This window comes from Pelodiscus sinensis, chromosome 3 (genome assembly GCF_049634645.1).
Source record: "Pelodiscus sinensis isolate JC-2024 chromosome 3, ASM4963464v1, whole genome shotgun sequence".
NCBI lineage: Eukaryota > Metazoa > Chordata > Testudines > Trionychidae > Pelodiscus > Pelodiscus sinensis.
This window is the reverse complement of record NC_134713.1, coordinates 112266958-112279788: the sequence shown is the minus strand read 5'-3', so window position 1 is coordinate 112279788 and position 12831 is coordinate 112266958. Positions and strand designations below refer to the sequence as shown.

General features: G+C 40.9%; 1 protein-coding gene across 2 annotated transcripts in view; it reads right to left on the bottom strand.

The window, feature by feature from the left end:
- The window catches only part of SYNJ2 (synaptojanin 2), an 84187-nt gene that overhangs the window by 35016 nt on the left and 36340 nt on the right, over positions 1-12831 (bottom strand). For both annotated transcript variants that reach the window (XM_075924523.1, XM_075924524.1), the window contains 4 exons: positions 11000-11083; positions 8627-8688; positions 4186-4282; positions 17-189 (listed from right to left, as the gene is read on the bottom strand). In XM_075924523.1, the coding sequence (XP_075780638.1) occupies positions 17-189; positions 4186-4282; positions 8627-8688; positions 11000-11083 (416 nt within the window). The remainder of the gene's footprint in view (positions 1-16; positions 190-4185; positions 4283-8626; positions 8689-10999; positions 11084-12831) is intronic.

Here is a 12831-nt window from a genome sequence, read left to right as displayed (position 1 = left end):
GGGCAGGGATACTCACCGTGCAGGTATATTCTTGCCCTTTGTGAAGATGCCAAATTCATCCCAGTGTAACTTTAGCTGAGGTCTCAACAAATTCTCCAGCTTCTCTATTTTCCCACCTTTTGCAAACTGATGGTAGTCAAAATTAATCATGGGCGTGTCTGCAGCATGTGAAGAGGCCCACAGCAATTTCTATTTGAAGAGGGAAGAAGGAAAGCAAATTCTCCTTATTTTTACAGCCCAGATATCAGTACCTGTATGCTTTACATTGTTGATATAATTTAGTCCTGGCTTTAAAATAAAGTCTAGTGTGAAGTATGTTATTTTGGTGTATGCTTTTCTAATGCAAGTTCCTTGGGTGTTTTTTTTTCTTTCCATTCCAAGAGTAAATTGGACTGTTAGAGCCAAATTTTCCTACATGGGAACCTAAGTTGTAATCTACCATATATTTGAGAGAGTTTGTCTATCTGTCTGTGTCTGTTTGTTCAAGAACGCCTCCTAAACGGTAAGAAGTCAAACCACCAAATTCAGTATACAGCTTCCTCTTATCATAACTTAAAGCAACATAAGGGTTTGGTTGTGCTAGGAAAATGGGATGTGCCTCAAATGGGACTGCTTCTCACAGAACCATACAGAAGAGAGACAGAATCACTGTTCAGGCAAAAGGGGCAGGCTGGCTGGCCTCCATCCAGGACTGCCCCAAACCCAAGCCCCCCCAAAGTGCCTTTTAGGGAGGGTAAGGGAGACTGAAGTCCCCACCCCAATTTGTACAGGGACATGCTGGCTGTTCCCCTTCGTCAGGGAGCCAGGGGAAAGTGCACAGATTGCTGCATTCCTCATTCTGGTTGAGGGGCTCAGGGACAGACAAGATTTACTCTTGCTCTCTGACAGGGCCAGGAAGGGGAACAACAAGCAGCCCCACTATGAATCAGGGTAGAGGGGCTTTGGCCCTGCCAACCTTCCCCTCCACACACACACGTGCACACACTCCACTGCCCAGAGCTCCTCCACTCCCCCCAATTCTGACTCCTGCACCCGCCCTCATTCCCAGCCTCTGCCCAGAGTCCCTCCTTAAGGACCCAAGCAATTCTGGGTAACTGTGCTAGTTGTAAAGTATAGGTGCAAGCTGGTTATATGTGTATAAACACAAGCAACTTTACACATAAGTACCTACATGGCCTCAACAGTCTAGCTTTAAGGGAGGAAAAAAAAAGATGTTACAACCCAAAAACATACAATGGAATAACGTTAGTGATGAAGACAAAGCATGACACTTTCCTTGTATGGCTGCTCATGATGTATGTACAATCATCTTATATTTTATTAACATATATCAAGCACTATTCACAATTCTATCAGAAACCCATAAACTAGTAAGAATACCTTTAACTGAGAGTATTTATGGCCTTGTCTATACCTAGTATGGACACTCTTATTTCAGTTTATGAGTGCCTTTTTCCATTTAGCTTATGTTGCTTCAGAAGGGATTTCAGCTTAACTGAAAAAACCCCACTCTGATACCAAACTAAAAATTGTGTCCCCACAGGGTTATAACTATATCAGTATAACCAGTAAAACTTCCATGCACAGACAAAGCCAAAGCTATTGTATGTAGTTTAGTGAGGAGATGTATTTCACTGTATTGTTACCAGAATCCAACACACATTTCTCTGGTAACTGTCCACATTTCAGTTTATATTTACATTTGACTGCACTGGTAGTGTTCTTGGGAATGATATCTCACAACTGCCGTCGTGAAAATCATTCTAAAAAGTACTGCACACTATACTGTTGCTTTGTTTTAGTATAAACTTAAATTGCAGTCTGTTAGGGGGTGTCTAAACTACATGGCTCCGTCAATGGAGCCATGTAGATTAGGCTGATCTGCAGAGGGAAATGAAGACGTGATTTAAATAATCGCGGCTTCATTTAAATTTAAATGGCTGCCGCTCTGAGCCGACAAACAGCTGATCAGCTGTTTGTCGGCTCAGCGCGCTAGTCTGGACTCTCCCGCGCCGACCTGAAGGCCCTTTATCGACCTCCCCATTATGCCTCGTAGGATGAGGTTTACCGGGGAGGTCGATAAAGGGCTTTCATGTCAACAGGGGAGCGTCCAGACTGCCCTGATCTGCTGACAAACAGCTGATCGGCAGAGCGCGGCAGCCATTTAAATTTAAATGAAGCCGCGATTATTTAAATCACGGCTTCATTTCCCGTTTCCGAACAAACAAATCTACATGGCTCCATCGACGGAGCCATGTAGTCTAGACGTACCCTTACAGTGGTTAAGAAATGCTTGCAAAATGAACAGCATCACTGGGAACAGTACTGAATTTTCATCTTTCACCACCAGGTAATGGTGGAATTTCAGAGATACAGTACTGAATTAAAAAAACAACAACAGAAAAACAAACAAACAAACAAAAAATACTTTGTTGCACATACTAATGATATTGGTGGCCATCCTACTCAGCTGAAAGGAAACTAACATTGATAGCTGCAATTCAGATTAACATATTTTAAACCAATTGACATAAAACTTTAAGATTAGGGAAGGAAAGGAAAGATAAGAGAAGGGAAATTCAAGTGGATAAGGGAAGACAGAGAAGAAAGAAAGAGAAGTTTCTGACAAAAGAGGAATGAAGGTCCTCTTTTTTATATTGCCCTTAATATTTTAATGTGCATATTTTGAAATGCACCAACTTAAACACTAATTACTCCTAACTATTTATTTATTTAAAAACAAATGGAATGAAAAAGCCCAATAAGCCTCTGTTTTGGAGAAATATAGGATTTCAATGCCCAGTGTTGTCAATCCAGATTCTTTCACCTTCACAATAATTCACTTACAATTCTGTTAGTCTGACATATGGCTGAAAACGGAAATCAAGCCAGACCATTATTTAAAACAAATATGCATAATCATTATGACAGATGCCCTAAATTTCCTGTTTTATGATCATAACAATGTAGACAATTGAAAAGAACTTGTCCAGAGAAAGACAGATCTCATATAAAATATGGAAACCATTACTTTTCCACTCACAAACAGTTAATAGGTGGTTAGGATAATATCTTCAAGAATGCGGCTATTTTATACACACTACCTAAAATAATCAGTGTAAGAATTCACCAGGGATGTCAGTTTTAGATTCCTGTAATCCTATCTTGCCGTTTACAGGAAGACTGTAATTTTAAAGTGGCTGTGTTCAGCTCTTAACCATAGATCTCAAAACACTTTATAAAAGGGGAATAAATAATCATTATTTCCACTTCACAGAGAGGGAAACAGAGAACATGTATGAGCTAACTCTGGGAATTAGGTGGCTAAGTACTTCTGAAAACCCTACTAGGTTGCCTTGCTGCAATTTTAAGTGTTGAAATACCATTAAAAATTAGGGATGTTAGTGTGTACTCATTTACATGTTTAACAGATGAGCCCGGGTTCCTAATGGTTACTTACACCCCATCCCATTCCGATACAGAGGTAGCAAGGAGGGGGGGAAGGTGGAAACTGGTGCCTGTGAGGAGTCAGCTCCCCATGCATGTCAGCTCTCATGAGCCACCTTTCCTCCCCCCCGACTGAGGTGGCAGTGCAGGAAGGCAGGAGTGGTGCTTGGGGGAGCTGGTTTAAAAGCTAGCTCCTCACGTGCACTGGCTCCCATGAAGCCACCTCCCTCCACCCCGTGCTGCCACCTCCGATAGACAGGCATCAGCACAGGAGGTAAGGGGCAGGCAGGAGCCAGGACACATGGGAAGCTGGCTTCCAAGTAGGCTCTCGCCAGCCACCTGCCCCCCACACTGCTGTCTCTCTTATCAGAGGCAGCAGCGGCGGGCGGGGGGAGGAGGGTGGGAGCCGGTGCTTGCGGGGAGCTGGCTTTCACTGCACATGAATGTGTCACCACTACAAATGTCACTGTTTACACATTTGCACAAATACACACTTTTTTACCTCCCTATTATAAATCAGGCCCCAAGTGACTAAATCACTTTTGAAATGGAATTTTAGGTGTTTGTGAATATTTACCCTATATCTGTTGAGAGTCTAATTAAATAAAAAGTGAATAAAATATGAACAGCCTAACTTCTTCCAGTCAGGTGCCCCCCAAGGCTGATCTCAAGTGATTTTCCCTCCTGAAGATGCAGGGCACTGGTGCTCAGCAATTTAACTGAAGTTGTTGTTTTTACCTTGAAAGCTCTGTTGAGCACCTCTTCTCCTCCTCTGCTTCCCAACAGGTTAACGATCACTTGTCTTCCATATTGCTCCTTCAGAAGCATCATATGCCTGAAACAATAGCAGCAGCGGAACATTCTGGTTTAATAAAGCCTCTGGCAGAGCACATAGCTGCTTCCGCCTCTATCTGCCAGGGTCTGTACCACATGTGTTCCCGAATTAGGGACACCCAGAGTACAGAGATTATAGTGTAACTGGATTGATAATTTACTGTTACTGAGTGTAAAGAATGGAGAGGTAGGATAAGGATACAGAACTTACATTGTTAGTTTTCATAGAGTCCTATGTATGTGGCCTTTTTATGGCCCTGAAAGCACAAAATACCTGTAGGAATCCCTTATCTTGCAGGACTGAATCTTTAGAGAGTGAGCTATAGTCTGGTATTCTAGACCCACAATTAGCAAAGAATCATTGCCAGATAAATGTCATTAGCCACACTCATTAAATATTTCTACACAATTCCAATTTGTAAAACTATTCCTGTGACATTGCACTCCCATATTCTTTATGGAAATATGCTTCTGAATAAGAATATGCTTAACACAAATATATTTTATGCAAAAATGTGGCATGTGACCTATCATTGAAAAGCTGGCAATCTACAGAATGTGTATATTCTATTTGCGTTTATGAAATATAAATCTGTTTATATATCTAGATGTACTGAAGAAGGCCATTACTAGCACTCAAGAAACTTAATTGCTTTGTACTCATGACAATGATCTGTGAATAGACTGGCTTTTCCTGTAAGCCTGGACTATGGTTGGTCCTTCCAAGATGTGGCCAGGTCACCTGATGCTGGAACCCATTTTGGATATGGTACTTTTCCATGGGAGTGTGAAAGGGTTGAAAGTGGACATAAAGGATTCCTTCCTTGGGCAAAATCTCTCTATATTATAGGCAGGAAACCAAACAATAGGGAAGATTCCAGATGCCAAGACATCCCCTGGTTACCACTCAGATATCTGCTGGAAACAGCTAAGACTTAACAGTGAGAAGGATCAGGCCCAACCTTGTGAGAAAAGATGATTAGAACTGCTGTTAGGGTAAGAAATTGGATGTTGCAAGTTTCTTTGATTATAAAGCTTAGCTGGCATGTTTTGTTTTATGTAGCTTAGTAACTTACTTTGATCTGTTTGTTATCACTTGCAACCACTTAAATTCTACTTTTTACAACTTTTGTCCATCATTAAACACAATGTTAATAACTGTATAGGGGGGGGGAGCAAAGCTGTGCATGTGACTCTTTCATTGACAAAGGGAACGAAAAACTGATGGTCTTTCTCTGTATAAAGCTTTTATGTAGAATAAGCTGCGATTCTGATCCCCTGGTTACCACTGTGCACCTGGGTGCTGAGTCAGGTTTCTGCGACTGAGCCTTTCTAGAGCTCAGCTACTCTCAGTGTCTGTGTTATTCTGTTGTGGGCTGTAATCCCAACTCTGTATCTTTTCTGGGGGAGGCCAGAGGTTCTGGCTCCGCAGGACAGGGTGGTGGGGTGTCCCAGAGAGCAGGTAAGTGGGCCCTGAGGTATGATAAGCCCATCAGGTGACAGTCTGAAGGGGTGACTGAACCCATCACAATTCACATTCCACGTGTATTATTTTAGTAGGCAGCTTGGCAGGTAAGAGTCAGATTTTAAATGGATGCATGAACATAAATTCTTCCCTCTCCGTGTGTGCATGCGTGCGTGTGTGTCTATTATAGGAGTCACACAAGCTCATCATGAGTCTTGAAGAGTCCAAAAGTAAGAAATCCTGCAGCAGTTAGTGAGCTACCAAAGCACTGAAGCAAAGGCCAGGTATTTAATGAAAGCTAAGAACAATAACAAAGTTTGCTTGTGCTGCCAGTGTTTCCATGGCCTGGTGATACTGTTGTTAAAAGGCTACTGTCTCCATAACTGGCGAGTAGAAGTCTTAGGCTGCAATTGTGAGTTCCATTAAAAAGAAATATTGTGCTCTGTAAAAGAAAAAAAGAAAAAAAAAAAAAGAAAAGAGAAGGCTTTCCTGCAAGAAAAACAGCCACACATCTCCCTGGTGCTATCTTACAACTCCAATCCTGCATTTGGATCTGTGCAGGTAGAATCTTGCTCCACACAAACAGCTCCTTTGAATTCAGTGGGTCTCAGCACAGCTCCAATTGTAACATTAGAGCATATCTATGAACTAAGAACGTGCCTCTGCATTTTTTCCACTTCAAATTAGTGATAAACGGCATCAAAATGCCCCTAATGGTAACCTGATAATTATTCCAACATGCCCTTAAGTCCACTTAAAAAAAAAAAAGAATGTAAGATGTTTTAAAAACAAACAAATGAACAGGAGAATCCAAATTCTTTCATACAAGTGCTGCCTTGGGATTGATGAGAAACAGATGCTAAAACAGGAAATTTGCATTCATTGTTCCCAATGTCACTTCAAAATGTCAGGGTATTGGGTGTGAAAAATTAACAGACCGTGGCTATGCCAAAACACAAGAAAAGGCTGCAGCTTTACGGGCTTCCATAAATTTTTCAGTATGAATGTTCAGTTGCCACTTACCAGAAACACTCAACACAATCCTTTAAACATTTAGTTTGGGCTGGACTAAGATGGCAACTATGCTGTGATATACACAAGAAAGTGAAGGGCTCGATCCAAGCCATTCTCTCACTTCACTTTACCATGAGGAAGCCACTCAGGGGTATGTCTAAAATGTAGTCAGGAGCAAGCTCTCCACTCCAGATAGACAGACTTGTACTAGCTAAGCTTGAACTAGTGTGCTAAAGACAGCAGTGGGGACAGTGTGGCTCGGGTGGCATCTCAAGCTCTCACGCCCAACTGATCCCTTGGACCTAGGCTCAGATTGCTAGCCGGAGTTTATGCTGAAGCCACAAAAATCTACACACTGCTATTTTTACTTGTTGCTTGAGCCCCACTAGCCCGAGATGGTGTACCTCACTTCTTAGGACAGAAAAAGATGTTTTGGCCTTGGAAAGGGTTCAGAAAAGGGCAACTAAAATGATTAGGGGTTTGGAACGGGTCCCATATGAGGACAGGTTAAAGAGACTGGGACTTTTCAGTTTAGAAAAGAGGAGACTGAGGGGGGATATGATAGAGGTCTATAAAATCATGAGTGGTGTGGAGAGGGCCGATAAAGAAAAGTTATTTATTAGTTCCCTAAATAGATGAACTAGAGGACACCAAATGAAATTAATGGGTAGCAGGTTTAAAACTAATAAAAGAAAGTTCTTCTTCACACAGCGTGTAGTCAACCTGTGGAACTCCTTGCCAGAGGAGGCCGTGAAGGCTAGGACTAGAATAGAGTTTAAAGAGAAGCTAAATAATTTCATGGAGGTTAGATCCATAAAAGGCTATTAGCCAGGGGATAAAATGGTGTCCTTGGCCTCTGTTGGTCAGAGGCTGGAGAGGGATGGAAGGAGACAAATCGCTTGATCATTGTCTTCGGTCCACCCTCTCTGGGGCACCTAGTGCTGGCCACTGTCGGTAGACAGGATACTGGGCTAGATGGACCTTTGGTCTGAACCAGTCTGGCCGTTCTTATGTAAATTAGAATAATGGAACTTTAATCCCTGACTGGGGATTACAAAGTGATCAATATTAATAATCTCCACTAAAAGCTGCAATAAGTGAAGCCAAGAAAACACCAAGGCCTAACTTGAATATAAATTTTCATTTGCCAGGCAAAAATCACATGACAAAGGCAGGCTAAGGTGCGGTAATTCATCTTAGGCCAAATCCTACATTCCTTTCCCAAAGCTCCTACTCAAGACAACATGAATTTGCTTGTAAAAGGCTGCAGGCTAAAGGGTTTTGTCCCACTTGAGGATCATGTGCTTAGAGGACCGATATAAATCTATAGATTTTGGATAGCTTCCAAAGAGTTGCAGAATCTTATGGAGCTAGAGTCATTCCTCTGCGTCAGAGCAGAAGAATGTCACTAGGAGAGCATCTCACTGTGGAGGCAGAATAGGCTACTAATTTTACTCTGGACCAACCTCCAGTCAGAGAAAAAACAGGGAGAAAAATAACTTGGAATGCAAAGGGGTTTTCATTTAGTTTTTATTTGGTTGGGACATAAGTGGAAGGAAGGGCACAGACAGAGTGTTTCCAAATGTAAATATATAGTTACATGGCACTTTTTTGCACAGTACTCTCAACTCCTTTAGAAATTAGCTGAGATCATTTTGGTTCAATTTCCACCAAAACTAGAAAGGAAAAAGGACGAGAGCTACACTGTAGGGAATAATCATGAAATAGCAAGGGAATAATGGACCATATAATCTAACAAGTGCTCTCCTCCTCTAACAGCTCTGGTTCACTGGAACAAAGTACAGCTGTGGAATTTTGGTTACATGCTTAGCTGCTGTGTTACTGCCAGAGTTTAATGAAACCTACTTGTCAAAAGCAGGGGCATTAGCTTCCAGGCCTCGGTTAAGTCTCAGATGATGGGAACCAACCTAAAAAATATTAGAAGAAATAATATGAAGTTATTATCTAAGCTGCTGACATCTTGAATAACTAGATGTCTATTTTCCTCAAGGGAAATATGTTTATTACCACTGAACAAATTACAAACACCTCCCCATAATACATTTAGTACAAAATCTACAGCTTTTATTAGAAAGCATTTACAATTACAATGAAAAACATGACTGATTACCATTTGTTAATGGGATACCTACGCCCTTATTTACTGCTAAACAAATCCCCTATCCTGGCCAATACTCAAGCAAAAATCTCTCACTACGCAACAGGACTGTGTTCTGTGCCCAACTTTCCTTACCTCTATCAATAACTGAGGCACTGCATATCTGCCAGTTCCATGGAAAGAGACACTGTGGCCTGACTAGTTTGATCTCTTCTTTTTTAGATTAATTGGATAATACATTCATAGTACTTTATATTTATACCGCACTGAGGGCTAAATCCTGGTTCACTGAAGTCAGTGGGCGTTTTCACACTGACATTAATAGCAGTAGGCTCAAATTTTTGGTAAATGCTAACTACTGGCATTTTTATTCAGTGCAGCTGAATATATATTGTATTTTTTCCCAATTAATAGCTAAATCCTCTAAAAAGACCCACCTGGAATTTAAAAAAATCTTCTTTGGTTTCCTGTTTGTCAGCATTTCGTCTGTATTTTCTTTCTATATAAGGTTAGACTGTGTGACCCTCTCTCACTTTGATGCCAGCATATGTGCATAAGGAGTGAATGAGTGCTCTGATGAGTAAGTGCTCATGAATGCGAGTAAAGCTTGCACAATCTATTGCTGGATACACACAAATGTGTGGCTTTTCCTTCTGAGAGAGGAGAAAATTCTGTCCAAGTCAAAAAGGCTAAATTCAGGGATACTCTCCAGGCTTGAAAATATACAAAGCAATATAGGACTTCCATAATTCATACCCAAGGCAAACCTGAGGCATTTAATCAATACTGAAAAAGGAAGCTTATGCTTATTACCAAAGTCACTACACACTGTACAGAATATAGTGCATGCATATATATATTTATCTTTCTGTGTGTGTACCTATGTACATTCTGAAATTGTTTCTTCCCCTATTCTGAGAATTGTGAAAATACCAGGCTGCCTCTTGCCTGAGTTTTTGAATGATCTCTCACTGAAGGTATAACCAGAATAAATATCTGGGTGGAAATGGGTTTAAAAACAAAAGAGTTGCTTGAGGAAGCAGACCATGTGGAAAATGTATCATATGATTAGACTCGTATAGCTACAATCCATGGCCAAGCTCAGTGTGGCCAGTGTGTGTCTGGCATGCCAACTACAAGTAGGTTCTAGCCCAAAATGTCAAAAGGATATCAACGTTATTTATATGGAGGCGTTTTGTTTCAGTTTATTCTGCATTGTATTTAGATGACATTCATCTCTTGTACAACGCTGATGCTCAGTGCTGGATGTTAGAATTTTGGAAATGAGATTTTGAAAATTATAGGGGATGTGTTTATAGCACCTAACTGTGCATGACTCTTAGGCTGCTGCAGAGCACTGCCTGTCACGCTGATTAATGTGGTCTCAGTGTCTCCTTGCACTCCTCCAATGGTCCTTTCTGTAGCCATCTCTTGTGTTAGACTATGAGCTCTTTGGGGCCAGGGACTGTCATTTTGTTCTGTACATAGTGTCTAGCACAGTGAGGTGCTGGTTCAGGGCTGGAGCTCCTAGGTGCTATGATAATACAAATAATAATTTTTTAAAAAAAACACACAATTTTGAACTTTCAAATTTTTGTTATATAAATTATTGGGCTTGATGAAGGAAACACTACACAAAATTCTTTGGTCTGTGGCATGCTGGTGGTTAGACTAGATAATCATTGTTGTTCCTTCTGACCTTAGCACTGATGAAATCTACCAAGTATACTCACTTACCAATTGTATTTATTTTAAAATCTTAGAGCTCTTGCACTAGAGCCCCCTCCATATACTATAGAGGACAAAGATACCGGTATTTCAGACAGACAGGTAATTCTGGGAAAAGTAAAAAAAATTACAAAGAAACATCTGTGTAAATAAATTAACTGTTCTCGGGCATTATCTGAGCACTTAAAATATTAATCTTCAACATCTAATCTCTGGATGTTTGCCTATTCCTTTTAAAAATAGCCTAACTTTCCCACAAATAAAAACTGAGTCGAAAGAGTTTAGTATTTTACAAGGCAAATCTCCTCGTGAATAAAACACATTAATAAACAAATCCTAAGCAACTGTTAATAGCATTAGTAACAGGTCACTTGATTCTTCATTTTATTTACCTGAAGCCCTGGTTGCTCCCAAAACAGTGGAACGGAGCCTCTGATCTGAACAAAGGAAGAGACGTCATCATCCAAATAAATCGTCTGTGGTAACAATATAAAGGGAAAGAGACTCGTCAATGCAACGTACTCCTCTGTCACTCCTCAATCAATCAGACAACACACGTTAAGATACAAACACCAAAGAAAAGGTGAATGGTAGATCTCAGAGGACACAGCTCTGTCAGCGTTCCTAACCACAAAGTAATGGAAACTACATTATGCCTTGTTCGCTTTCATGCCAACTCACTAGGTTTAATTTGCTACTCACTGGTAATAAAAGAGAATTTAAGGCGTAGATGCTTGTACGGCAGAGATTTTCCTCACACTGAAGATGACCTAGCTATGCTAGTGGACAGATTGAGACAGGCCACTTTCTCCTTCATAGAAGTTTAACTAGGGAGATGTCAACACTCCATGTGACCTGTGATGGCTAATGCCAGCTGTGGGGTAAGCTTATCTGCTACTCACTTAACTATTTTCTTTGACCACACGTTGTGTCCTGTTCATGTGCCCCCAAAAATGTGTCCAAAACCTGCAGCTTTGCCACTTCTAATTTGAAATGTGGGGGATAACCCCATGTGTGCTATTCCTTATCCAGGATGTTTACAGTAAAATACTTCCGGCCCTCTCTTCTTGCTAGCCACCGTTCTCTCCCGCACTTTGTATTTATCTCTGTGAACAGTGCTATTAAACTAATCTTGCAGCAAAACTAAAACATGAGAAGCACAAAGGATGTACCCCATCCTCCCCTCTAACCCTACCTGCAAAAGTATTCTATTTTAAACAAGCCTAGTCTAAAAGAATTTATCTTCAGACATAGTATTACCAGAGAGCAACAGCGTAAAGCCAACATCACAGTCCTGGGTCTATACTTAGCAATGGAATCTTGGCCCTTTTCCATTTGTGATATATAATACAAGTCTCTGTTTTCTTGTACATCACAATGAGCCTTCCAAAGCCTAGCAAATGAATGGTATCAGTCATCCCATCCAGGTGCCTTCTTTTTTAGTCACACTGTATCATTTAGCATATCAGCTAGCAGCTTGGCAGTCGGTCCAAAATGAGATGAGCAGCAGGTGCAGAGAAAGAGGCTACATAAGAAAGAAGTCTAGGCAATGGGAAACCAGTTACCATGAGACTATTCCTGGCTCTTCCCCTGGCCTGCTGGGTGACCATGGGGAAAAAAAAAATCACATAGACATCTGTGCCTCAACTTCCCCGTATTTAAAATTACCTCTATTGTAAAGTGCTTTGAGATCTACAGATGAAAATATTATTTTTAAATATATCACTACGAACATTAACTAATTAACCCTCACAAAACTCTTGAGAGGTATGTATATGCCTATTATTATCCCCATTTTACTGAGAGAGAAGTTAAGTGACTTCAATAAAGGACACAGAAAGAAGGAATCAAGCTTAGGCTGACAGAGTTCAGATCATGAGATAAACGCACCTGTCCAATACAACTTTGCAATCTCTGCTCTTAATTGTGTACAATGTTTAGTTACCATGGTGACAGGTGCACTATAAAAACCTAAAATTGTTGCAGTTCTGTTTTGCCCTAGGAACTGCTTGGTGTAATATGGCAGAACTGCAACATGAGAAGTAAGTAACCCCATCCTTGCCTCTTTCTTTTTGCTGAGCAGGGCAGCCATAAAATCAAACAAGTCAATGACCTTTAACCCTCAAATAATCTGTTAAAGTCAGACACAGTAGGCCTGATTCTCAGATGATGTACAGTGGCATAGCTCTATTGACACTAGTGGAGCTATATTGACTCAGAGTAG